The 27,218-nt window shown below is 51.3% G+C and overlaps 1 protein-coding gene across 1 annotated transcript in view; it reads left to right on the top strand.

Moving 5' to 3' along the window:
* The first annotated feature begins 1,066 nt into the window (after positions 1 to 1,066).
* The window catches only part of gramd2aa (GRAM domain containing 2Aa), a 76,895-nt gene continuing 50,743 nt past the window's right edge, over positions 1,067 to 27,218 (top strand). Inside the window, exon 1 of the mRNA XM_038784252.1 lies at positions 1,067 to 1,141. Coding sequence (XP_038640180.1) covers positions 1,101 to 1,141 — 41 coding nt within the window. The 5' untranslated portion in view covers positions 1,067 to 1,100. The remainder of the gene's footprint in view (positions 1,142 to 27,218) is intronic.

The following is a 27,218-nucleotide window of genomic DNA, read 5'->3' as shown; positions in this document are numbered from 1 at the left end:
GACTTGCGTCTATATAGCGCCTTTCACAACCTCACGATGTGACAAGGTGCTTGCAGCCAATGAAGTACTTTTTTGAAGTGCTGTCTCTGTCGTAATGTCATGAGGTCAACAAAAGGGCCAATTAGCAAGAGGGGGTTGATGCACGGTCAATGGCACAAAGACCCAGATTGGGTACAACTGTGGCTTTATTGCAGTCAGATGCGTGGCCTCCTGCTGCAGCTGGCGAAATGGCTGATCAATGGAGGACACGCATATTTATACAGCTCCTAGTGGGCGGAGCCAGCCGGCAGGGGCTACCGGCGAACCTGTAGTACAGGCCCTACCTTGCATCCCCTAACACAGCTGTACACATTGGTTCACCACAGGGGTCGCACCATCTGATGCAGGGGTCGACATCAGGGCCAATTAGCAAAGGGCGGGGGGGGGGGGGGGAGGGTTTCGCCATGAGGAGCCTTTCTGTTCGTGCCCCGTTTCTCCGTCCGTGCCCAGTCTCAGCCTGATCCACCCACGGGCAGCTACGAGTGGGCAAGGCCAAGTGTGAGAGTGGGCAGGCTGTGCCAACAGGATTGCTGGTTCAGTTTGTTGCCCCCACCCCGCTCCCTCGCTCAGTGCCACCCAGGCAATTAGGCCGGCTCCCTCACCGAGACTGCGCTGCGGGCTCTTCCTGTGATTCTCTTCCCCAGCCGGGCTCGGTCCCGCAGGACACTCTTTAAATAGAGACAGCGCCTTCCACTGGGACCGTCTCCTGGAGAACGTTTTTGTCCTCTCCTCCTCCCTTAACTTCACAAAGTCTCTGTGACTGGGGCTTTGAAATTTGAGACCAAAGCCTTTGCGAAAGCATTCATCCAAAAGCTGCACAGGCTGTTGCTACGGGGGACCAGGTGGGATGCAGCTATTTGTGCTGAGGTATTTTATGTTTCCATTTTGAGTGTGTGTGTGTGTGTATGTGGGGGGGGAGGTACTTTTAGCTGACTGAAATGTGTCTGAATATTTTCTCTAACCACACCCAGATCCAATTTCCTACAATCTTGCTCCAGCTTTTGTTGACACATCAGGCTGCCACCTGGCTCGGTGAAAGGTGGTGGTGTTTGGAGTATGGAATGACTACTCTGAGAAGCAGGGACAGGATGAGCAGTCACAGGTGAGTGCCGGACGGAGCCTGACTTGTGTCTCTTCCCCCCTCGCACCGTGCTGCCAGGGGAGGGGTGGGGTGGGGGGGGGGGGTGTCTGGGTGTCTGTCCTCTTTCCAAACACAATTAGACATTGTGCTTTCCAGGCGGCGACCTGTGAACATTTGCAGCTGCCAGCGATCAAAAAGCAGGGCCTGTTCGGAAACCTGCGGGAGCCCAGGACCAGTTCAGCTCCTGGTTTTTAAAACAACCTGCAAATAATCCAAACTTTTTGAGCAGGACTATCCCTGGCCCTCCCTCTTTTTAAATAAACGGACTGCCTGCTGCTGAGTTGAGGCTGATCTGCTTTTTCGGGCCACATGTGGGTCAGACTGTGTTAAGGTGATCTTGTCAGAATGTTAATTTAATGGAACCATGCATGAATGCTCCCCCCCCTCAACACACACACTTCCTTTGCTTTCAGTGAGTGTCCCAGGGCATTCCAGAACATTCCCTGGTGTGTGGTGGTGGGGGAGCGCCTGGCCAGCACAAGCTGACCACCAATGTCCCAGTCAATCACTCCGAATGTACAGACAGGGGCCCCTTTAAGAGGCACTTTAGTCAACAGACTTTTGACAGCCAGCAGCAGCTGAGTGAGATGGCATCATGTGATTATGTACAGCGCGAACGGTAAACAAGGGGAGCAAACAGTGACCTTCCGCAGGTATTGAAGGAGACCTGCTCACACGCCACAGACTTTGGAACGTGGGAACCCTGACAACTGGAGCATAGAGGCCGAAAGGGTATCATCTGTCAACCCCCCCCCCCCCCCCCCGGGTGAGAACGCTTTCTGTGAGACTGACAGGGGCCAGTAATGAAGACTGAGTGACTGGATTGGCACCTTGGCCTGCGTGGAGGTTGTATTGCTGGGTTTGGGGGCAGAGCCATGAATCGTAACACCTAAACGTGGAGTTGGATCAGATTTATAAAATAGCTTCCTGGGGTGGGAGGTTAGGCTGCCATTTGTTGCCCATCCCTAATTGCCCCCCCCCCCCCCCCCCAAGGAGGTGGTGGTGAGCTGCCTTCTTGAACGGCTGCAGTCCCCGAGGTGTAGGTACACCCGCCGTGCTGTTAGGGAGGGAGTTCCAGGATTTCGGACAGCGAGGTAGCACAATTGCTTCACAGCTCCAGGGTCCCAGGTTCGATTCCCGGCTGGGGTCACGGTCCGGTCTGCACGTTCTCCCCGTGTCCTGCGCGGGTTTCCTCCGGGTGCTCCGGTTTCCTCCCACAAGCCCAAAGTTGTGCGGGTTAGGTGGGTCGGATGTGCTAAAAAATTGCCCTTAGTGTCCCAAAAAGGTTAGGTGGGGTTACTGGGTTACGGGGATAGGGTGGAGGTGTGGGCTTGGGTGGGGCGCTCTTTCCAAGGGCCGGCGCAGGCTCGATGGGCCGAATGGCCTCCTTCTGCACTGTAAATTCGATGAAATTTTAACCCGGCGACGGTGAAGGAACAGCTGATATTTTCCAAGTCAGGATGGTGTGTGGCTTGGAGGGGAACCTCCAGGTGATGGTGATCCCAGGTGTCTGCTGCCCCTTGTCCTTTGAGGTGGTAGAGGTCGCGGGTTTGGGAGGTGCTGCTAAAGGAGGCTCGGTGTGTTGCAGCTTGTAGATGGTGTACACGGCTGGCACTGTGCGTCGGTGGTGGAGGAAGTGAATGTTTGTGGAAGGGATGCCAATCAAGCGGGGCTGCTTTGTCCAGGATGGTGTTTGAACGTCTTGAATGTTGTTGGAGCTGCGCTCACCCAGGCAAGTGGAGAGTATTCCATCACACTCCTGACTTGTGTCTTGTAGACGGTGGACAGGCTTTGGGGAGTCAGGAGGTGCGTTACTCTCTGCAGGATCCCCTGTGGCTACTGCTCTGGTAACCACGGTGTATTTGTGGCTGGTCCCAGTTCAGTTTCTGGTCAATGGACAGAATTAATATTCTACAAAACCTCAAAGGCAAACGCGGCCTCTGGGTTCAATGGAGGCAGGACTGGCGATGACAGCCAGCTGATCCCCAGGATGTGGACACTCGTTCAGTAAGGCCGACAACTTCTGTTTTACAAGTTTAAATTTGGCCGATCGTGTTTCAGGAAATCCGATAGCTGAAGGGGAGGCGGGGAGGCGGGGGGGGGGGGGGGGGGGGGGGGGGGGGGGGGAAACAAACTTCAGCGAGAAGATACGTTTTAAAATTTTCCCAATTAAGGGGCAATTTAGCGTGGCCAATCCACCTACCCTGCGCATCTTTGGGTTGTGGGGGCGAAACCCACGCAGACACGGGGAGAATGTGCAAACTCCACACGGGCAATATCCCCAATATCTCTTCGATATCAAGACCAGAGGTTGAGTTGCTGATCTGTACAACAGATGGTTAAGTGGCTTTGGGACAGAGATTAAAAGAACTGGGTGATGCTATCTACATTGGACACTAGATTCTATTCATGAGCTCAATGTAGAAAGTGAATAATTGTGATAAATGAGTGCAAGAGGGCCACTGAAGGACAGTGTAACAGAATGTGTAAAATAATTCTAAATATCACTCGAGTACAATAAACCAGCCTTTGATAATTTGATTTAACTGCGATTTGGTTACCACTCTTGACCATTCAGCCCTTCCTGGTTATGTTCTGCTGTCTCGCTGGTCAGCCAAAGATTCGGGCCTATTCTGGTCTTGCCACCTTCTGGATTTCCTGTAGTCGCTCCCGTTGCCCTGATCTCTTTAAGTTCCTCTTGCCTGACCACTCACTGGGGTACTGGCCACCGCTCCGCAGGAATGATGTATCGAGGGTGCAGTACAAATTCCCCAGAATAATACTGGGGGTTTAAAGGGTTAAAATAGGAACTTGACTTGGATTGCCTTGAGTTTCAAAGGTGCCCTAACTCGAGATTCTACAACATGATAAAAAAAGTTGGCAGACTAGTTTGTGGCTCTGCGTGAGAATTTATTAAGTATGAAAACGGAGGCTGGATTCTCCGCTATGAGATGCTGGAAGAGTGAATCACGATCGGTCAGAGAATTGCGCAAAATTGAAAAACTCCGGATTGCGCCCAGGGCTGAATCTGATGCCACGCTCTGGTATCTCGCTCGTGGTGAACTCAATGTTTATGTCCAGCGCTGGTGTGCCAATGCAAAACAGTCATTTGCATGGATTTTAATATCTTTCAAAAAAACAAATTAAGGGGCAATTTAGCGTGGCCAATCCACCTGTCCTGCACATTTTTGGATTGTGGGGGCGAAACCCACGCAGACACGGGGAGAATGTATAAACTCCACACGGACAGTGGCCCAGAGCCGGGATCGAACCCGGCTCCTCGGCACCATGAAACAACAGTGCTAACCACCGCGCCCCCATGCCACCCCATATTTTTATATTGAAATGGCAGCATGGTAGCACAAGTGGCTAGCACTGTGGCTTCACAGCGGCTGGGACTTGTGTTCGATTCCACGCTGGGTCACTGTCTGTGCGGAGTCTGCACGTTCTCCCTGTGTCTGCGTGGGTTTCCTCCGGGTGCTCCGGTTTCCTCCCACAGTCCAAAGACGTGCAGGTTAGGTGGATTGGCCATGATAAATTGCCCTTGGTGTCCAAAAAAGGTTAGGAGGGGTTATTGGGTTACGGGGGTAGGGTGGAAGTGAGGGCTTAAGTGGGTCGGTGCCGACTCAGTGGGCTGAATGGCCTCTTTCTGCACAGTATGTTCTATGTTCTTAACGGCTTTGACACTTCACGCTCCACCCCTCCGCGTGTTCCGCCCCACTTAGGCAGCAGTCGCGCAGGTGCGAACTGGTGAAAGTATTGGGCGTCATGGCTACGGAGGCGGAACAGGAGGCTAAAAAAAACTCTTAAAAAGCCTCAAAGCTGTCACGCTTGGTGTGTGACGGTGGGAGGGGGGTAGGGTGTTGGAGGTGGGGTAGGGGTTGCGGGTAGAGGTAGCTGCCTGGGCCAGGGGGCAGTGGAGGGGAAAGACTTGGTGTTAGCTCCATGGATGTGGGATTGGGGTGGGCTGGCTCAGGCTGCCATTGCTGCGATATGAGTTAAACGCACCCTCCTGGTGCCATGTGCAGGCTCCTGGATGCTCGCACTGCTGTCTGCTCTGCGCCCTTTGAATGCTCAGAAAGCCTCTGGTTATCTGGGAGCTCACCCAGGCCACCCCCCCGGGGACATCCATACCTCAGCTGTTTCATCAAGGGGATGGGCGTGGCCGGGCTCAATCAAGGGTTCACCAGGCGTTGGCACTCCTCAGAAGTGCTGCCCTTGGGGCAGCACGGTGGCCTAGTGGTTAGCACAACCGCCTCACGGCGCTGAGGTCCCAGGTTCGATCCCGGCTCTGGGTCACTGTCCGTGTGGAGTTTTCACATTCTCCCCGTGTCTGCGTGGGTTTCGCCCCCACAACCCAAAAATTTGAAGAGTAGGTGGATTGGCCACGCTAAAATTGCCCCTTAATTAGAAAAAATAATTGGCTAATCTAAATTAAAAAAAAAAAAAAGAAGTGCTGCCCTTTTGCAGAGGAAGTGGGAGATTAGCAGAGCTCTCCCCAGCCAGAGGACACCTGCACCGTGGCCTTGACAACTCTCCCTGCATCTCTACCCCCTCTCAGGGCAGAGGCCTGACCAGTGACCCCCGTCACTCCAGATTACCAGCTCTCTCCTGCTGGTGAGGCTGGCAGTGCTGACTGCTTCTGTCACCACCCCATCCCCTGCTCCGCTCCTCACTGGCATGGAGCTGTGGGCCTACCCCATTCTCCTTGTAGATGGGTCTTCTCTGAACCATCTTGCTGGCTGCAGCGAGCCTGCGGTAAGTGGAGCACTTAAAAAAAAAAACAGCTGCAGCCGCCAGGGTCGTTGACAGTAACTCCGGCCCCAGTGGTTAGAACGCCCACTGGGCCGGGAATTACTCCCTCCTCCTCGGCAAGTAGGATTAAGGTGAATCACAAAGCTTTTTATTCATTATGTAAAAAGCAAGAGGGTAGCCAGGGAAAGGATTGGACCATTTAAGGACAGTGGGGGGAATCTATGTGTTGAGCCTGAGGAAATGGGCGAGGTATTAAATTAATACTTTGCATCAGTGTTCACCAAAGAGAAGGAGTTTGTGGAAGATGATTCTTGGGTCGGATGTGTGGTCAGTCTGGATCATGTTAACATCGAAAAGGAGGATGTATTGGGTCTTTTGAAAGATATTAAGGTAGATAAGTCTCCTGGGCCAGATGGGATTTACCCCAGAATACTGAGGAAAGCAAGAGAGGAAATTGCTGGGGCCTTGGCTGACATCTTTGTATCCTCATTGGCTACAGGTGAGATCCCAGAGGACTGGAGAATAGCTAATGTAGGGGCAGGTTTAGCACAGGGCTAAGGAGCTGGCTTTTAAAGCAGACCAAGGCTGGCCAGCAGCACGGTTCAATTTCCGTACCAGCCTCCCCAAACAGGCGCCGGAATGTGGCGACTAGGGGATTTTCACAGTAACTTCATTTGAAGCCTACTTGTGACAATAAGCGATTTTCATTTCATTTTTCATTTCATGTGGTACCACTGTTTAAGAAAGGTAGCAGGGATAATCCTGGAAACTATAGGCCGGTGAGCTTCGGTTGTTGGTAAATTATTTGAGAGAATTCTCAGGGACAGGATTTATACCCATTTGGAAACAAATGGACTTATAAGCGATAGACAGCATGGTTTTGTGAAGGGGAGGTCATGCCTCACTAACTTTGATCGAGTTTTTTGAGGTGGTGACGAAGATGATTGATGTGGAGAGGGCGATGGATGTTGTTTATGTGGACTTCAGTAAAGCCTTTGACAAGGTGCCTCATGGTACAAAAGGTGAAGTCACACGGGATCAGAGGTGAGGTGGTAAGATGGATACAGAACTGGCTCGGTCACAGAAGGCAAAAGGGTATCAGTAGAAGGGTGTTTTTCTGAATGGAAGGTTGTGACGAGTGATGTTCCACAGGGATCTGTGCTGGGGCCTCTGTTATTTGTAGTGTACATAAAGGATTTGGAGAAAAATGTAGCCGGTCTGATTAGTAAGTTTGCTAATGACACCAAGGTTGGTGGAGTGGCAGATAGCGTCGAGGATTGTCAGAAGATACAGCAGGGCATAGGTAGGTTGGAGACTTGGGCAGAGAAACGGCAAAAAGAGTTTAATCTGGAAAAATGTGAGGTGATGCATTTTGGTAGGTCTAACATAAGAGGGGAAATATACCGTAAATGGCAAAACTCTGAGGAATGTAGAAGCTCAGGTCCAGCCTCTGACAGTTCACAGCTCTTTGAAAATATATAAATATTGGGCGGCGCGGTGGCGCAGTGGTTATCACTACTGCATCACGGCGCTGAGGCCCAGGTTCAGTTCGGGTCACGGTCCGTGGGGAGTTTGCACATTCTCCCCGTGTCACCCCCACAAACCCAAAGAGGTGCAGGGTAGGTGGATTGGCAACGCTAAATTGCCCCTTAATTGGAAAATTTTTAAAAATGGAAATGTATAAATATGAGGATACAATGTCCCAGTCCTAACCTGGGAACGGGGAGGAGAGGAAATCTGGACAGGAAGGGTCATGTGTCTGACTATCTTGCCCATTTAAATCAATGGAAATGTAATTCAACTACAAACGACAGACAACATAGCTCGCCCTGTGGCGAGATCTATTCAAAATGCTCAGCCTGGGGACCAGGGGGGCCGAACCCTCTTGTATTTTACCAGAACACACCACAATATAGTCAGCTCCATTTTTCTCCTCTTCCCTTTGCATTTTCAAAGCAGGCTAAGTGACATATTAGAATGTACGACTTATCGGTAAGATTGCACGGAAGTGTCAATCAGGTCTTTGCAGATTGCGCCACTCCTGGAGCTCAGATCATCTCTGATGCCATCCAATGGTAAAATATTAGAAAGTTCACAATTAGTGGAAGTAATTAATGCTTATCGTTAACATCGGCAGTAATTACGAAATGGAAAGATACATGTTTTTCAATTCCACGGTGGGCTGTATTTTCCTCTATTATCCTGCTCACTGCCACCCTGCTGTTCACAGTTCAATTGCCACCCTAGCTGTAACTGGACCCCCCCCCCCCCCCCCCCCCCCCCCCCCCCAAACAACCTGCTGGGAAAGTGGCTGAGTCCGCCACCCTTCCCATAATCGCCCATCTGCTGCTCCCATGGGCTATCCAGTGGGAAGGAGGGATAAGCTTGGACAGAGATGTTAATGGCCTTGGTCAGTCATGGCTACCCCCCCCCCCCCTTACAAACTCAACAAATTGGGAAGGTAGTGGAATAGTGTATTGTCAATGGACTAGTAATCCAGGGACCCAGGACAATGCTCTGGGGACCTGGGTTCGAATCCCACCGTGGAAAATGGTAAAGAAATTGCAAATGAAATTTGCAATTAAAAGTCTAACAATGACCATGAAACCACTGCCGATTGCCATAAAAATCCATCTGGTTCACTAATGTCCTCGAGGGACTCGTGACTCCAGACTCATAGCAAAGTGGTTGACTCTGAATTCCCCTCGCAAGAACTCAGTTCAAGGGCAATTAAGGATGGGCAATAAATACTGGCCCAGCCGGCGATGACACATCCCGCGAATGAATAATAAAAGAAATTGACCGATCTCCACCTTCCCGGTTCAATGTTCCACGGCCCAGTTCACCGTCTTCCATCTTGTCAAGCGGTCCTGGGATGGCATCGCCTGCGATGGCACACAGCTCACCCTGGATCCATAATGACACCTAACCTCAGAAAGCCCCTGCCCAGTCTCGCCCCATCCTGACACTTTCTCTGAATTGAACATTAGGGCAGCACGGTAGCATGGTGGTTAGCATAAATGCTTCACATCTCCAGGGTCCCAGGTTCGATTCCCGGCTGGGTCACTGTCTGTGCGGAGTCTGCACGTCCTCCCCGTGTGTGCGTGGGTTTCCTCCGGGTGCTCCGGTTTCCTCCCACAGTCCAAAGATGTGCGGGTTAGGTGGATTGGCCATGATAAATTGCCCGTAGTGTCCTAAAAAGTAAGGTTAAGGGGGGGGGGTTGTTGGGTTACGGGTATAGGGTGGATACGTGGGTTTGAGTAGGGTGATCATTGCTCGGCACAACATCGAGGACCGAAGGGCCTGTTCTGTGTTGTACTGTTCTATCTTCTATGTTCTATTGCTAATAGGTTGTGTTACAACCCTTACAAGTACCATAGGGGAATCACTGATTGATCTCCCCGTGGATTTTGTAGAATATGAGTTCCCATGTTGAGCAGGCGGAGGCCCGCCCAATCGGGGCTCACCTTAAATATCGACCCCCAGACCCGGACCGGCATTCCCGATAGTCTCGGGAATCAGACTTTGTACATTTGTACACAGTGACTGCGTCTTCTTTTTGTGTTCATTTGTCTTGGAGAATAAACCTACTTTGCTTTTTAGCCTGAACCTCCTCATTGGCCTATTAAAGCCTATTATATTGGCGACGAGGATCAAGCACGGGATTCTGAGCCACTGATTCAGCTTCCCTGAGCTAAAAAAAAACAAACCCGAAATGCCTTCCTTTGGAAGATTTGAGCCATAGAATCAAATGTAGAGGACTGGGCCCAATATGCCGAGCGCCTGCGCTATTTTCTTCATGCTCACGGCGCTGAAGGGGATGAGAGAAAAAAGGTAATCGTCCTAACAGCATACGGGGCCCTGACGTTGAGCATTATCAATAGCTTAACCTATCCAGCGGCCCTTGACGCTAAAATCTTTGATGGGCTGGTGGACCTGATAAGAAATCATTACGACCCAAATTCGTCCATAATCCTCCTTCGCCACCACAGCTGGGAGAATACCGGGGGGGAACCCGTTACGGAATTTCTTGCTAGATTGCGGGAGTTGGAAGAGCATTGTGAATTCAGCCCATCCCTAACCAAGATGCCACACAATAGGCCAGTGTGTGGGATTAACAATGTTACCACCCAGTACAATGGCTGGTGGAGCCCAACCTCAGAAAGGCCACAGATATAGCTTTGTCCCTGGAGAATGCCGAGAAAGGGGGGGCGCAAGAACTTCAAGGGATGACGGACAGTAGTACCCTCAGGTTGGGCGAGGGGAAGGGGCCTCGCGTAGAGAAGCCAGCCTCTCCGGGGAAGGCACCTACATGCCTTGCCCACCATCAACCCGACATCCCGAAAGGGCATCCTGTCGTTTTACAAAACGGCCGGATAACCCCAGAATTTCCGGGGAAACCTCCTCGGAGGAGGATCTCCGGTGTGGGCCGCAGGGTTGCTGTCGGTGCCGTCGAAGAGCCATGACCCAGGCAAGGCCGCCAGACTCAACAGTACGTGTGCCGCCCAGGCTGGAGGTCAAAGCCACCTCAGCCTGGGCCTTGTAGGAATACCAGCCCTCCGAGGGCGGAACGATGCAGTTAAACTTCATCGTCACTACCCCGGTCGGCCCCGATAAGGACACGGCTGTTTGGCAATGGTCATTCCTTTAGAGATGGAGGTGGATACAGGAGCTGCCATCACCGTCATTGGGGAACAGACATTCCAGTATCTCCGAATGGGTATTCTGCCCTTAAACTTAAGGGACACCAGGGCCAGACTCGCCACCATGGGGACCCCCATGACCCCGCTAACGTATGGACAGAGGTCGGCCCCACACCCACTCATAATCGTGTGAGGATCAGGACCTAGTCCCATGGGCAGGGATTGGTTCCTGAAGATCTGACTGAACTGGCTGGAAATGTTTAACTTGGGGACTGGTGGATTGTACGACGTTATTAACAAATACCCCAAAGTATTCCAAGAGGGCCTGGGTAAAATTAAAGGAGTGAGGGCCAAGATCTATGTGGATCCCGACCCGAAGCCAAAATATTTCAGTCCCACACTCTTTGCTGGTGAAGGTGGAAACGGAAATTGAGCGTTTGGAAAACCTCGGGATAAAACGGACAGGATAGTTTGCGGAGTGGGTTACGCCAGTGGTCCCCGGCCTCAAGCCCGACAGGCCATCCGTCTTTGCGGAGAGTGATGTGTTAGGCAGGTTGGTTCAAGCAGGGAAGCTAGAAACAGACGTCTAACACTGGAGAAGATCCAACACTGTTTTATTTAACGATAGAACTGATAAACATATTCAGCTGTGGGTCGACACTACTGAACTGACTGGAGACCTAGTAGTAGCCTGACCAGACGCATGGTGTTTGCACTGGCTAGCTAGTGGACTCTGACTGTCTCAGTGGCTGGGTCCAGAGAGAGCGGGAAACCTAGTGCCCTCTGGCTTTATAGCGGTTGTGTCCTGTCTGGTGATTGGCTGCACTGCACTGTGTGCTTACTGGTCATCCTGTGTGTCAATCACTGCCTGTCTGCACTTCATTATATACATGAGTGGATATTATGACAGAGTACATACTTACAGTCAACAAAGCCATATGACTGGATCGGTACCCCATGCCACGTATGCCAAATTGGCAGGTGGGCAAACCTTCACAAAACCGGATGTGAGCCATGCCTATCTTCAACTCCGATGTGGAGATGCCGGCGTTGGACTGGGGTGAGCACAGTAAGAAGTCTAACAACACCAGGTTAAAGTCCAACACGTTTGTTTCAAACACTAGCTTTCGGAGCGCTGCTCCTTCCTCAGGTGAATATCTTCAACTCGAACTAGATGGAACATCTAGAAAGTACATCACAATGAACATCCCTAAGGGCCTGTAGGAATATACATGCCTGCCCTTTGGAATCTCTCAGCAGGCGCCGTCTTTCAGCGTGTCATGGAAAATATTCTCCGAGGACTGTCTCGGGTGGCAGTATGCTCGATGATGTATTAATCACAGGGGCCACTGAACAAGAGCATCCAGTGAAGTTGGAGGAGGTCTCAAGGTGATTTTCCAACGCAGGCGTAGATTTAGATTTATTGTCACGTGTACCGAGGTACAGTGAAAAGTATTGTTCTGTGTACAGTCCAGGCAGATCCTTCCATACATGAAAACATAGAACATACGGTAAATAGACAATGTAGATATATAAACAGAAACATCGGGTGGTCCCGCATGAGGAACATACTCTACAACTGTGGAGAAGATGAGGAGAAAGATTAGTTCAGTCCATAAGAGGCCCGTTCAGGAGTCTGGGAATAATGGGAAAGAATAAAGGGCAGCACGGTAGGATGGTGGTTAGCATAAATGCTTCACAGCTCCAGGGTCCCAGGTTCGATTCCCGGCTGGGTCACTGTCTGTGCGGAGTCTGCACGTCCTCCCCGTGTGCGCGTGGGTTTCCTCCGGGTGCTCCGGTTTCCTCCCACAGTCCAAAGTTGTGCGGGTTAGGTGGATTGGCCATGCTAAATTGCCCGTAATGTCCTAAAAAGTAAGGTTAAGGGTTGTTGGGTTACGGGTATAGGGTGGATACGTGGGTTTGAGTAGGGTGATCATTGCTCGGCACAACATCGAGGACCGAAGGGCCTGTTCTAGAACATAGAACATAGAACAGTACAGCACAGAACAGGCCCTTCGGCCCTCGATGTTGTGCCGAGCAATGGTCACCCTACTCAAACCCACGTATCCACCCTATATCTGTGCTGTACTGTTCTATGTCTATGTCTAAATGGCTTTCGAATCTATTGGTCTGTGTTCTCAAACTTTTCCAGAAGAGATAGAAATGTGCATTCCAGGCAGGCAAAGCTATCTACCTTGGATGCTGGGTAGATGATAAAGGCCTACACCCTGTGGAGGATAACACCAAGGGCCAACTGCTAAACGCAACAGAGTTTTTCTTTAATCCACCAAACACGCACATCTTTCTGGGTTGTGGGTGTGAGACCCACGCAGACACGGGGAGAATGTGCAAACTCCACACGGGCAGTGAGCCGGGGCCGGGATTCGAACCCGGGTCCTCAGCGCCCCAGTCCCAGTGCTATCCACTACGCCACACGCCGCCCTACCCATCAGCTTTTTAACCTCAAATCTACTGGATTCCCTGTTTGGGGATCGGGCTGTGTACAGTCAAAGAAAAGAGGGAACACAGAAAGATAAGGAGGCGGCCATTCAGCCCCTTCAACCTGCTCCCTCAATGAAATCACGGGTGGTCTCCATTTTAACTCCATCTACCCTTCTTGGTTTTGTAACCTTTAACAGCGTTGCCTATCAATAAACACCAGAGAGAACTGGCAAAGCACTTAAAGTCAATTTGACACTTTTATAAAGAAGCCAATGTGGGATGTAAGCAAAGCAGAAGCCAACTTGTGCACACTCTGCTCCAACAAACACAAATGTGATAATGAACTGATAAATCTGCTGCTTGGAGTATGGTTGAGGGATAAATATTGGCCAGCGTGCGCTGGATAACCTCCCTACTCTTCTTCAAAATATAAGATGCTTCAACTTGTATCTGAGGGGGGGAGATAGGACCGGGCTTCACATCTGTTACTGTCAGAGACGGCACCTCTGACTGAGCAGCACTCCGTCCGACATTGCGCTGGAGTGCCAGCAGAGATGACGAACAGTAGGACTCCGTTTTAATTGGTAACTTTGAGAAATTTCCCCGGTTTGATAAGGAACCATCTAGCCACCCCCCCCCCCCCCCCCCCCCCCCCCCCCGCCCCGCTGCCCTGCCCTCTGATTTTCAGGACCTTATTCTGATGCCCAGCTCTGAGTACCGTCTGATGGATGTCAGTGACAGTGTTTGAGGAAGCGTTGTGCCCTGATCAACATTATTCCCTCGACCAAAACCAAAACAGATTCATCAGTCAGTTGACACCTTCCTCACTTACCTAACCAGTGGTGTCCACAGCCTATTGGCTGCTTGGGGCTTTAGCTTAGTCCTGAGGTTGTGACAAGGTGCTAGAGCAATGCAAATGTTGTTGTTCCGCCAATGACGCGATGATTGCAGCAGGTGGCAGCAATCCAGTGATGTCCCCTGAGGTCACAGGGTTGCCAGTGAATCCCCACAGTGCTGAAGCAGGCCATTCGGCCCTCTGAAACAGCACCCTACCTCGGCCCAATCACACGCCCTATCCCCGTAACCCCACCTAGCCTTTGAACACTAAGGAACAATTTGGCACGGCCCATCCACCTAACCTGCACATCCTTGGGAGGAAACCGGAGCACCCGGAGGAAACCCACGCAGACACGGGGAGAACGTGCAAACTCCCCTCCCGAGGCCGGAATTGAACCCGGGTCCCTGGCGCTGTGAGGCAGCAGTGCTAACCACTGTGCCGACCCATGTCCTGGTAATAGGTGTATTTTATAATGTAAACAGAAAGTAGCACATTGACGCTTCAACCGAGTGTTTGGAGGGGCTGAGTGCAAGGTTTGGTCTTGAGGGCAATGATTGTGATGTAAGGTGGGGGGAGAGGAGGGACCTGGGGGTTTGTGGACACAAGTTAGCAAAGGCGGTCGTGCAGATTGAGAAAGTGGTTAAGAAAGCCTGCAGGGTCCCAGGTTTTATACATTGAGCTAACAGGATCCTGGGCTTTATAAATAGAGCTGTCGAGGAAGGAAGAGAAATGTCATGATAAACCCTGTACAATAATACTGGCTTGGGGTCAGAGTGCTGCGTCCAGCTCTGGCACCACGCTTCAGCAAAGGTGGGAAGGCATTCGCGAGAATGTAGAAAAGATTCATGGGAATGGTTCTGGGGCTGAGGGACTTCAGTTCCGTAGGTAGGTTGGAGAGGTTGGGACTTGGAGGAGAGGAGATTGAGAGGCGGTTTGATGGAGGGGTCTGGACAGAGTAGACCTGGGGGGAGTGGAGGGACGATCTTTTCCCATCGGTGGAAGGATCGAGAATCAGACAGGGCACAAACTTGCGGTCACTGGCGAAAGGAGCAATGGAGGCACAAGGGGAAATGTTTTCACACAGCGAGTGCTTAGGATCTGGAATGCTAAGCCTCGGAGTGTGGTAGGTTCAATCACGGCTTTCACCAACAACAATTGGTGATTCTGAAGACAGAGTATTCATAGAATCATAGAATTTACAGTGTAGAAGGAGGCCATTCGGCCCTTCGGATCTGCACCGGCCCACACCTCCACTTTAACCTGATAGCCCCACCTAACCTTTTTGGACACTGAGGGACAATTTAGCATGGCCAATTCACCTAACCTGCACATCTTTGGACTGTGGGAGGAAACCGGAGCACCCGGAGGAAACCCACGCAGACACAGGGAGAACGTGCAGATTCCGCAGTCAGTGACCCAAGCCGGGAATCGAACCTGGGACCCTGGAGCTGTGAAGCAATAGTGCTAACCACTGTGCCGCCCTTGGTAGGGCTACGAGGAAAAACTTCAAAATTCTGTTCTCATTTTGTGACATATAATTTACAGTTTTTAGTAACTTGAGGAAGCCAGCGGAAGTGGAACAAGGATTTATCGAACGACGTGCAATAATCTGCCCACAGCAGTAACCCTCTCCCAATCCAGGCCTTGTTGGGGCCACCAACAATTCCGGGCCCCGCTCGGGCCGGCATTAATGTGTAGCCTTTAACAAACTCCGGCTGGGTGACCTCCTTGGGACATTTTACTCTGCTCAAAGCACGACCTGAATGCACATTGTTGATGGTGGCTTTTGTACAGTGCTAGTTCTCCCAGATAGGTAGAATTAATTCCACTTGCTACTGCTCGTCAGTAAGTTTAATCTCCGTTTCAACTCTGTTGCCTTTTAGAAATCTGAATATTTGAACAAAGTGGCATTGTGACACACGCCATACATCTGCATGACAATGTGTTGCCAAAAGCACATTGGATTTGTTAAATGTATTAATACATAGACTGATTAATCCCCTTTGTTAGAAAAAGTTGTCACGATCAAGTGGGCAGCATGGTGGCACAGTGGTTAGCACTGCTGCCTCACAGCGCCAGGGATCTGGGTTCAATTTTGGCCTCTGGTGACTGTGTAGTTTGCACTTTCTCCCCATGTCTGCGTGGGTTTCCTCCGGGTGCTCCGGTTTCCTCCCACAGTCCAGAGTTGTGCAGGTGGATTGTCCACGCTAAATTGCCCCTTCATGCCCTAAGGTTAGGTAGAGTTATGGGTTTGCAAGGGAATGGATGTAGGTAGGTCTTTCGGAGAGTCGGTGCAGACTTGATGGGCCGAATGGCCTCCTTCTACACTGCAGGGATTCTATGAAGTCTAGTCTACAGCAGATTGCGAGATTGGATGTCAAGCAGGACACAGCCAGCACGATGGCCTAGTGGTTAGCTCTGCTGCCTCATGGCGCCGAGGTCCCAGGTTCGATCCCGGCTCTGGGTCACCGTCCGTCTGGAGTTTGCACATTCTCCCGGTGTCTGCGTGGGTCTCGCCCCCGCAACCCAAAGATGTAGGTGGATTGGCCACGCTAAATTGCCCCTTAATTGGAAAAAATGAATTGGGTACTCTAAATTTATTTTAAAAAAACGAAACCAGGACACACAGACGTAATTTAGACCGCATTTGAAAATCCTAAATTCTGTTCTTATTTCTTTATAAAATTTGATATAATTTACAGTTAAATAGAAAAGCTTTGGGGAAAACAGTAGAATGAGTTGAAGCACAAGGTTTTCACTGGAGTGCAGCCGGCGGAGCTGGGAATACTGTACTGCAGGGATTTTCCGAAGTGGATTCCGCGGAACCCTCAGGTTCCACTGGATACATCCAAGTGTTCTATTATCATAGAATTTACAGTGCAGAAGGAGGCCATTCGGCCCATCGGGTCTGCACCGGCTCCTGGAAAGAGCACCCTTCCCAAGGTTAACACCTCCACCCTATCCCCATAACCCAGTAACCCCACCCAACACTAAGGGCAATTTTGGACACTAAACTAAGGGCAATTTATCACGGCCAATTCACCTAACCTGCACATCTTTGGACTGTGGGAGGAAACCGGAGCACCCAGAGGAAACCCACGCACACACGGGGAGGATGTGCAGACTCCGCACAGACAGTGACCCAAGCCGGAATCGAACCTGGGACCCTGGAGCTGTGAGGCGATTGTGCTATCCACAATGCTACCGTGCTGCCCTGTGGTGGGCCGGGCTGAGGTGTAAAATTTGAAGAATGCTACAAAGCAGTTTGTCTATTCAGAGGTTGGTTTCTCCCTGTACTGGTTGCTGATAGGTTCACTATTGAGCCTATGAGCAGCCCAGGCAGTGAGATGCCAGCCTCTGATTGGACAAGCTGGAAACGGCAGGAAAGTAAGTCCTCAAAGGCCTGAGCAAAGGCCAGAGGCTTGTCATTACAAATGATGAAAAGAAGGAAGGACTTGAAGTTCTTTGTTGAATAAAATAACATTTTAATTATAAGAAATGAATACATGCAAGAAATAGAAAAGACTTTTTAGAAATGTATTATTGTATGTTTGTATCTATTGCACAAACACCATCAATTCTTCGTTGTTTAACTTGCCAACATGAATCCTTACAGTGCAGAAGGAGGCCATTCGGCCCATCAAGTATGCACTGACCCTCTGAAAGGACACCCACTGAGGCCCATTCCCCTGCCCTACCCCGTTACTCCACCTAACCTGTACATCCCTGGACACTAAGGAACAATTTAACATGGTACCAGCTGAGAATTCTGAATTCTCCCTCCATGTACCCAAACAGGTGCCGGAGTGTGTTAAATCTCCCCTATCTTCTCCTCTGTCCAGAGAACGATCCCAGTTTCTCTCCTCTCTCGACATGCCCAAAGTCCTTTGCGCAGTGGCGTGGCACAGTGGATAGCACTGTTGCTTCACAGCGCCAGGGTTCCAGGTTCGATTCCCGGCTTGTGTCACTGTCCGTGCGGAGTCTGCACGCTCTCCCCGCGTCTGCGTGGGTTTCCTCCGGGTGCTCCGGTTTCCTCCCACAAGTCCTGAAAGACGTGCCGTTGGGACATTCTGAATTCTCCCTCTGTGTACCCGAACAGGTGCCGGAATGTGGTGACTAGGGGCTTTTCACAGTAACTCCATTGCAGTGTTAATGCAAGCCTACTTGTGACAATAATGATTATTATGTGAAAGAACAGTTCAGCCCTTCCTACAAATCAGCTTCGACTGTGTCTGGACAAGTTTAATGAAGAATAAACATTGGTAATGAGAAGTTTTAACAGTTCTGAACTTTGGAATGCTTGTAACTCCAGCGCCTTAGAAACCGTGTTAGGGACCTGGAGCTGGAGCTGGATGAACTTCAGATCATTCGGGAGACAGAGGGGGTCATAGATAGAAGCTTCAGGGAGGTAGTTACGCCAAAGAATGAAGATAGATGGGTGACGGTGAGAGGGGCTGGGAGGAAGCAGTCAGTACAGGGATCCCCTGTGGTCGTTTCCCTTAGTAACAAGTATACCGCTTTGGATACTGGTTTGGGGGACACGACTTACCAAGGGTCAGCCATGGGGTACAGGTCTCTGGCACAGAGTCTGTCCCTGTCGCTCAGAAGGGAAGGGGGAGAGGAGTAGAGCATTAGTCATTGGAGACTCCATAGTTAGGGGGATAGATAGGAGATTCTGTGGGAACGAGAGAGACTCGCGGTTGGTGTGTTGCCTCCCAGATGTCAGGGTCCGCGATGTCTCGGATTGTGTTTTCGGGATCCTTAAGGGGTGGGGGAGCAGCCCCAAGTCGTGGTCCACATAGGTACCAAAGACGTAGGTAGGCAAAAGGATAGGGATGTAAGGCAGAAATTCAGGGAGCTAGGGTGGAAACTTAGATCTATGACAGAGTTATTATCTCTTGGTTGTTACCCGTGCCATGTGCTGGCGAGTCGAGGAATAGGGAGAGAGAGCAGTTGAACATGTGGCTGCAGGGATGGTGCAGGAGGGAGGATTTCAGATTCCTCGACAATTGGGGCTCATTCTGGGGTAGGTGGGACCTCTACAAACGGGATGGTCTACACCTGGACCAGAGGGGTACTAATATCCTCAGGGGGAGGTTTGCTAATGCTCTTCGGGAGGGTTTAAACTAGTTCAGCAGGGGATTGGGAACCTGAATTGTAGCTCCAGTACACAAGAAGCTGAGAGTAGTGAGGTCATGAGTAAGGTTTCAAAGTTGCAGGAATGTACCGGCAGGAAGGAAGGTGGTTTAAAGTGCGTCTACTTCAATGCCAGGAGCATCCAGAATAAGGTGGGTGAGCTTGCGGCATGGGTTGGTACCTGGGACTTCGATGTTGTGGCCATTTCGGAGACATGGATAGAGCAGGGACAGGAATGGTTGTTGCAGGTGCCGGGGTTTAGATATTTCAGTAAGCTCAGGGAAGGTGGTAAGAGAGGGGGAGGGGTGGCATTGTTAGTCAAGGACAGTATTACGGTGGCAGAAAGGACGTTTGATGAGGACTCGTCTACTGAGGTAGTATGGGCTGAGGTTAGAAACAGGAAAGGAGAGGTCACCCTGTTGGGAGTTTTCTATAGGCCTCTGAAAAGTTCCAGAGATGTAGAGGAAAGGATTGCAAAGATGATTCTGGATAGGAGCGAAAGTAACAGGGTAGTTGTTATGGGGGACTTTAACTTTCCAAATATTGACTGGAAACACTATAGTTCGAGTACTTTGGATGGATCCGTTCTTGTCCAATGTGTGCAGGAGGGTTTCCTGACGCAGTATGTAGATAGGCCAACAAGAGGCGAGGCCGTATTGGATTTGGTACTGGGTAATGAACCAGGACAGGTGTTAGACGTGGAGGTAGGTGAGCACTTTGGTGATAGTGACCACAATTCAATTATGTTTACTTTAGTGATGGAAAGGGATAGGTATAAACTGCAAGGCAAGAGTCATATCTGGGGGAAAGGCAATTATGATGCGATGAGGTAAGACTTAGGATGCATCGCCTGGAGAGGAAAACTGCAGGGGATGGGCACAATGGAATTGTGGATAATGTTCAAGGAACAGCTACTGCATGTCCTTGATAAGTATGTACCTATCAGGCAGGGAGGAAGTGGTCGAGCGAGGGAACCATGGGTTACTAAAACAGTTGAAACACTTGTCAAGAGGAAGAAGGAGGCTTATGTAATGATGAGACGTGAAGGTTCAGTTAGGGTGCTTGAGAGTTACAAGTTAGCTAGGAAGGCTCTAAAGAGAGAGCTAAGAAGAGCCAGGAGGGGACATGAGAAGTCTTTGGCAGGTAGGATCAAGGATAACCCTAAAGCTTTCTATAGATATGTCAGGAATAAAAGAATGACTAGGGTAAGAGTAGGGCCAGTCAAGGCCAGTAGTGGGAAGTTGTGCGTGGAGTCCGAGGAGATAGGAGAGGTGCTAAATGAGTATTTTTCGTCAGTATTCACGCAGGAAAAAGACAAAGTTATCGAGGAGAATACTGAGATACAGGCTACTAGACTAGAAGGGCTTGAGGTCCATAAGGAGGAGGTGTTAGCGGTTCTGGAAAGTGTGAAAATAGATAAGTCCCCTGGGCCGGATGGGATTTATCCTAGGATTCTCTGGGAAGCTAGGGAGGAGATTGCTGAGCCTTTGGCTTTGATCTTTAAGTCATCTTTGTCTACAGGAATAGTGCCAGAAGACTGGAGGATAGCAAATGTTGTGCCCTTGTTCAAGAAGGGGAGTAGAGACAACCCCAGTAACTATAGACCAGTGAGCCTTACTTCTGTTGTGGGCAAAGTCTTGGAAAGGTTTATAAGAGATTGGATGGATAATCATCTGGAAAGGAATAATTTGATCAGAGATAGTCAAAATGGTTTTGTGAAGGGTAGGTCGTGCCTCACAGACCTTATTGAGTTCTTTGAGAAGGTGACCAAACAGGTGGATGAGGGTAAAGCAGTTGATGTGGTGTATATGGATTTCAGTAAAGCGTTTGATAAGGTTCCCCACGGTAGGCTATTGCAGAATATACGGAGGCATGGGATTCAGGGTGATTTAGCAGTTTGGATCAGAAATTGGCTGGCTGGAAGAAGACAAAGGGTGGTGGTTGATGGGAAATGTTCAGACTGGAGTCCAGTTACTAGTGGTGTACCACAAGGATCTGTTTTGGGACCACTGCCATTTGTCATTTTTATAAATGACCTGGAAGAGGGCGTAGAAGGATGGGTGAGTAAATTTGCAGATGACACTAAAGTCGGTGGAGTTGTGGACAGTGCAGAAGGATGTTACAAGTTACATAGGGACATAGATAAGCTGCAGAGCTGGGCTGACAGGTGGCAAATGGAGTTTAATGCAGAAAAGTGTGAGGTGATTCATTTTGGAAGGAATAACAGGAAGACAGAGTACTGGGCTAATGGTAAGATTCTTGGTAGTGTGGATGAGCAGAGAGATCTCGGTGTCCATGTACATAGATCCCTGGTTGAGAGGGTTGTTAAGAAGGCGTACGGTGTGTTAGCTTTTATTGATAGAGGGATTGAGTTTCGGAGCCATGAGGTCATGTTGCAGTTGTACAAAACTCTGGTGCGGCCGCATTTGGAGTATTTCATGCAGTTCTGGTCGCCGCATTATAGGAAGGATGTGGAAGCATTGGAAAGGGTGCAGAAGAGATTTACCAGGATGTTGCCCGCCATGGGAAGAACGTATGGGGAAAGGCTGAAGGACTTGAGGCTGTTTTCGTTAGAGAGAAGAAGGTTAAGAGGTGACTTAATTGAGGCATACAAGATGATCAGAGGATTAGATAGGGTGGACAGTGAGAGCCTTTTTCCTCGGATGGTGATGTCTAGCACGAGGGGACATAGCTTTAAATTGAGGGGAGATAGATATAGGACAGATGTCAGAGGAGGTTCTTTACCCAGAGAGTAGTAAGGGCATGGAATGCCCTGCCTGCAACAGTAGTGGACTTGCCAACACTAAGGGCATTTAAATGGTTATTGGATAGGCATATGGACGATAAGGGAATAGTGTAGATGGGCTTTAGAGGGGTTTCACAGGTCGGCGCAACATCGAGGGCCGAAGGGCCTGTACTGAGCTGTAATGTTCTATGTTCTATGTTCTATGTAATGTCGGACATGTTAAATGCATCTATAAACTGTTATAATAGAGTGACTCTACTTCAAAATATACTTTGCGACTGTAAAGTACTTGGTGACACCCTGACATCATGAAACGAGAATTGTAAATATGCAAATCCTCCTGCCGAGCAACTTCTTCAATTTCACCGCAAAGTCCAAATCCTGGAACTCGCTCCCTAACAGCACAGTGGGTGTACCCACACCACGTGGACTGCAGCGGTTCAAGAAGGCAGCTCACCACCACCTTCTTAACGGCACCTAGCGATGGACAACAACTTCTGGCCTAGCCAAGCGATACCCACAGCCTGTAAATGATCTTTGTTTAAAAGCAGAAATTGGGCTTTTTGTTTGAGGATTTACTCGATGACCCTGCCTCCTGGGTCTCTTGCTGTGGAAGAGAGTTTCACAGACGCCTGTGGGAGAGAAAATTATTCTCATCGGTGTCTCAAGTGAGAGATGCAGGGGCAATTTAGCGTGGCCAATCCATCTACCCTGCACATCTTCGGGTTGTGGGGGTGAGACCCACGCAGACACGGGGAGAACGTGCAAACTCCACACGGACAGTGACCCGAGGCCGGGATCGAACCTGGGACCTCGGCACCGTGACGCAGCAGTGATAACCACTGCGCCACCGTGCCTCTTGACCCGCTAATTTTTAAACTGTGTTCCCTAATTCTAGAAGCTTCTGCAGGGTTGCGTGGGGGGGGGGGGGGGGGGGGGGGGGGGAGCGGGAATCGTCCTCTCAGCCTCCAGCCTATGGGCCTCCTGCCTACGGGCCTCCTGCCTACGGGCCTCCTGCCTATGGGCCTCCTGCCTACGGGCCTCCTGCCTACGGGCCTCCTTCCTACGGGCCTCCTTCCTACGGGCCTCCTGCCTACGGGCCTCCTTCCTACGGGCCTCCTGCCTACGGGCCTCCTCAAGATCAAAACGAGGCCTTAGGCAGGTAGGCCAGGATGTTACGGCGGACCAATTAAATTGCTGTTTACTTCAGAGGGGGGGCGTATTGTCCCATCGGGTGAGGGGGGGGCAGTAAATATCTGGCCAAGGAAGAATAGGGCAAATCAGAAACATCTTAATGAGGTGGATGGGATGGGGGTGGGGGTGGGGGAGAGCGATGGAAATTGATCAGGTAATCTGTGAATAAATTCCAAATTGTGATTTAAGATTTTCTGTGTTGGTATACTCCGAGCGCACGGAATCTTTCTCCCAGCTGCGATCATGAAGTTTTTGATGTTATTTGACATAGAATGCAGTTGACTAGCGGCAGAGCGTAACTGTTGACAGTTCAACGTGACCCACCCGAATTTTCTGCTGAGGTGTTCATTTTTTTTAAAAAGGAATTGTCACGAGCCAGTAGCTATTTTGTGAAAATGGAAATTCAAGAAAGGCCTCGGGCCTACATTCCAGTCGATTTCCACTGTCGGAGCACCACGGTGGAGGTGTCCCTAAGAAATGCTTACACTGCCCCCTGTGGCCAGCAGTGAACATTTGATGGAGGGAGGGTGAAAGGTCCCTGGCGAAGGAGCAGTGCCAATGAAATGGTGGCCCAGAAAAGCTTTCAAGCAGGTCCCTCAATTTTTTCGACCTCCATGCCCTCTGTTCTCTTTGACTTTGGGAGTTTTCACTCACCTTAAGAGTTTTCACATAATCTCGGTAAAATCCAGCAAATACTGTTTCTGTAGGGGGGAGGAGGAAGGAAGGGGGGAGGAGGAAGGAAGGGGGGGAGGAGGAAGGAAGGGGGGGAGGAGGAAGGAAGGGGGGGAGGAGGAGAGAGGGGGGGGTGTCGGTACCGGCCTTCAGAGGGAGGGGGGGGGTGGGTACCGGCCTTCAGAGGGAGGGGGACGGGGTGTGGGTACCGGCGTTGAGGGGGACCCGGCGTTGAGAGGGGGGGACCCGGCGTTGAGAGGAGGGGGTTGCGGCGATGAGGGGGGGTTGCGGCGTTGAGGGTGGGGGGTTGCGGCGTTGCGAGAGATGGGGGCAGCGTTGGAGGGGGTAGGGGTGGTGGGGAGGGGGGTAGGGGGGTAGGGGTGGTGGGGAGGGGGGTAGGGGTGGTGGGGAGGGGGGTAGGGGCGTTGGAGGGAGGTAGGGGTGGTGAGGGGGGGTGGTTGGGGTAGGGGGCAGCGGCGTACAGAGAGGGGGGGTGACGGTGCGTTGGCCCCGGGCATCCGTCGCCCCCCCTCTCTGCATGCCGCTGCCCCCAACCCCCCCCCCCCATGCCGCAACCCCCCCCCTGATGCCGCAAACCCCCCCCCCCCCGACAATGGTTGACGCCGTTTTAAAGCTACTGTGATTTTCGCCGACGTGACCCGTGGCCACGTCGGCGGGACTTCGGCCCATCCGGGCCGGAGATTTGTGGAAACAAAAATATAATGAAATCCCGCCGGCGCCAGCTGTTTTCAGAGGCTGCCGGCGGGATTTGCACAGCGCCGGTTTTTGGCCGGTCGGAGAATTAAAAACCCTGCGGGAGCGGGATTAACGCCGCTGCCGGCCGATTCTCCAACCCTGCGTGGGGTCGGAGAATTTCGCCCAAGGCAAGGAGGAGTTTCCACTCTATTAAATATGTAAAAAGGGAGATGACACAGGAGAGAAGTGTAGAACCCATCTGACGGTGAACACCTTGTCCAGCCTCCGACAAATTCCTTGGCCCATTCCCAGATACTTGTTTTCATGTGGACAATGCGCCTTCAGTCACGAAAGAACTTGCAATGCTTTTCACTAGCTCCAGGATGTCCCAAAGGATTTCAATTTTGAAATATTGCCTCTGCTGTAACATAGTAAATCCAGCACAGCAAGCTCCCACCCGCATTTCCTTCTGGAATGGTTGACAGGGCCCTCAACTGACCCTGATCGAAGTCTAACCCTTCTCTCACCCCCTCCCTTCCCGCCAAGAATTGCGATAGACTTTCCCTTGTCCACACCAGAATTCGTAGTCAACAGATCATCTTCGCCACTTGCCACTCACCTTGATCACCTTCGATCATTGATCACCTTCGCCACTCCAATGCAATGCCACCACCAAACGCATCTTCCTCTCTCCACCCCGATCAGCATTCCGAAGGGATTTTCTCCCTCCGCAACACTCTGGTCCAATCCTCAGTCACTCCAACAACCCATCCCTCTCTAATGGTGCCTTTCTAGTCCAGCCCAGAAGATGCAACAGTTGCCCTGTTGCTTCCTCCCATGCCTGAAACACGCTTTCCAAGTGAAACAATGATTTACGTAGACTTCTTTCAATTCAGTAAACTGTTTCTGATGTTCACGATGTGGCCTCCTGTACACTGGGGAAACGCAAACTGGGCAACTGCCTTGCAGGAGATCTCTGTTCCGCACCCATGATTCTGGTCAGCCGCCATTTTGATTCTTCACCTTCCCCTCACTCTGCCCTTTCTCGGCCTGCTGAACCTTGCAGTGTCCCAATGAAGCTCAACGCAAGTTTGAGGATCCTCTACCTCGCCTTGCAAGTCAACATTTGAGTTCAGAAGTTTCAGACCATGATGTGGGCAGCCATTTTGTCCGCCCTCAATCCCCGATTTCTCCTGTTTTTGATCTTGGCACTGCCCAACATTCTGCCTCGTCCCGAGACATCTGGGCTTGCGTAATTTTCCCCAAAAATGGCAAAGTGTCAGGCTCTGGCTGAAAACCGGCATGTTTGTTCTGGTCAGGTTTACCGTCCAGACACATTCTCCCCGTGTTTGCGTGGGCCCACAAGCCAAAGATGTGCAGGGTAGGTGGATTGGCCACGCTAAATTGCCCCTTAATTGTAAAAAAAGAATTGGGTACTCTAAATTCATTTCAAAAAAGGTTTGCCGCCCACAGCTTCTCACACTTCGCCATTTATTTAGAAGGGGCCGTGTTTTGCGCTGACAGTGGAGTCTCAAAGCGCCAGCATCCCCGCTCCACATAGATCAGGGCACCCCACCATTGCCAACCTTGCCTTTCCATGTCCCTGAACACTGGGGGCCTCCAGGTCCCCTGGCATGGCCATCACGTCTGCCCTCCGTCTTTGGAGAGCGGTAGTGATTCCCCACAGCGTGACATCACACGGGTGGGTGCGAACGTCAGGGGCTGGATTCCCAGTTTCAGGGACTATGTCTCCCCACACCGTCGCGAAAACTGTGGCCTTTCACGCCAGAAAAGCTGGGGCCGAAAGGCCACGGATTCACAGCCCTGCAGGGGGTTAGCAGGGAGCCGTCGTGGAGCTCGCAGCCCCAGCCGCAGATAGGGCCCCCCCGCACCTCCGGGTCAGAGGCCGCACATGCACACGGCGGCGGCGGCCTCCAGCGGCTGTGCCGTGCCCCATGGCGGATTCAAACCGCGGAGGTGGACCCCGGAAATAGTGCCCCCGATCGGCCGCGCGCCTCACCTGGACCGCCCACACAATAAAGGCCCAGTCCCGTATGAGGCCCCCCCCCCCCCCCCCCCCTCGCCCTCTGACCAGCCCTGCCCCCGACCACGGCGGCTATGGACTGAGTCCGCAGCCACCTCGTGCGTTTCCCGAACGGCTGGGACCAAGTTAGATCCATGGCGTCTGGACTTTGGCCGGTCGGGGGGGGGGGGCGGAGAATAGCGGGGTGGGCCTCTGGTAATGGTCGCTGGCGGGGGATACGCGACGTATCCCGAGTACGCCGCTTTTCAGGGGCCGGAGAATCGAGGAACTGGCGCCAGTCCCGATTCCATTCATCAGCCTGGATTCTCCGCCCCGCCGTGGAACACGATTTTGGTGTCGGGGTGCGGAGAATCCAGCCCCTAACGTTCCCGGAAGATTTAGCGTTCAGCTGATTTTGAATATTAAAATGTATGGGAACCAGGTTCACACCCTCGCTGGGCAGGAGCCAGATTATGTTGTCGGTGGGAGGGGGGGGGTGGGGGTGGGAATCTGAGACCTCCCCATCGCGAATCTCGCTGTGCCTGGGATTTGTGTCGGGGTGTAACCGGGCTGGGAAATCGCTGACATCATTTGACATCTGTTCCTGAATCATCCCATCCCTTTTCCCTGTTTCTCCCCTAACCCTTTTGTCATTTAATCCCTCATGTCTTGAACAATGTGACAGACCTTTGAATATGTTCTCCTGCGCAGCTCCCCCCCCCCCCCCCCCCCCCCCAATCCCCGGGATGTCTGGGATGTACTGTCTGAGTGTTCTGAAGTTGCTCTCTTTGTTGCTGGTTGCAGTGTCGTGCACTACCTTCCCCAACATTTTTCATTTTGTCAAACCACGATAAACAATTGTTTTCCATTTGAGATCTTATCTTCGACAAACT

Source organism: Scyliorhinus canicula, chromosome 24 (assembly GCF_902713615.1).
Source record: "Scyliorhinus canicula chromosome 24, sScyCan1.1, whole genome shotgun sequence".
Lineage (NCBI taxonomy): Eukaryota > Metazoa > Chordata > Chondrichthyes > Carcharhiniformes > Scyliorhinidae > Scyliorhinus > Scyliorhinus canicula.
Note: the sequence above shows the minus strand (reverse complement) of the source record. Positions and strands in the feature narration are given on the sequence as shown.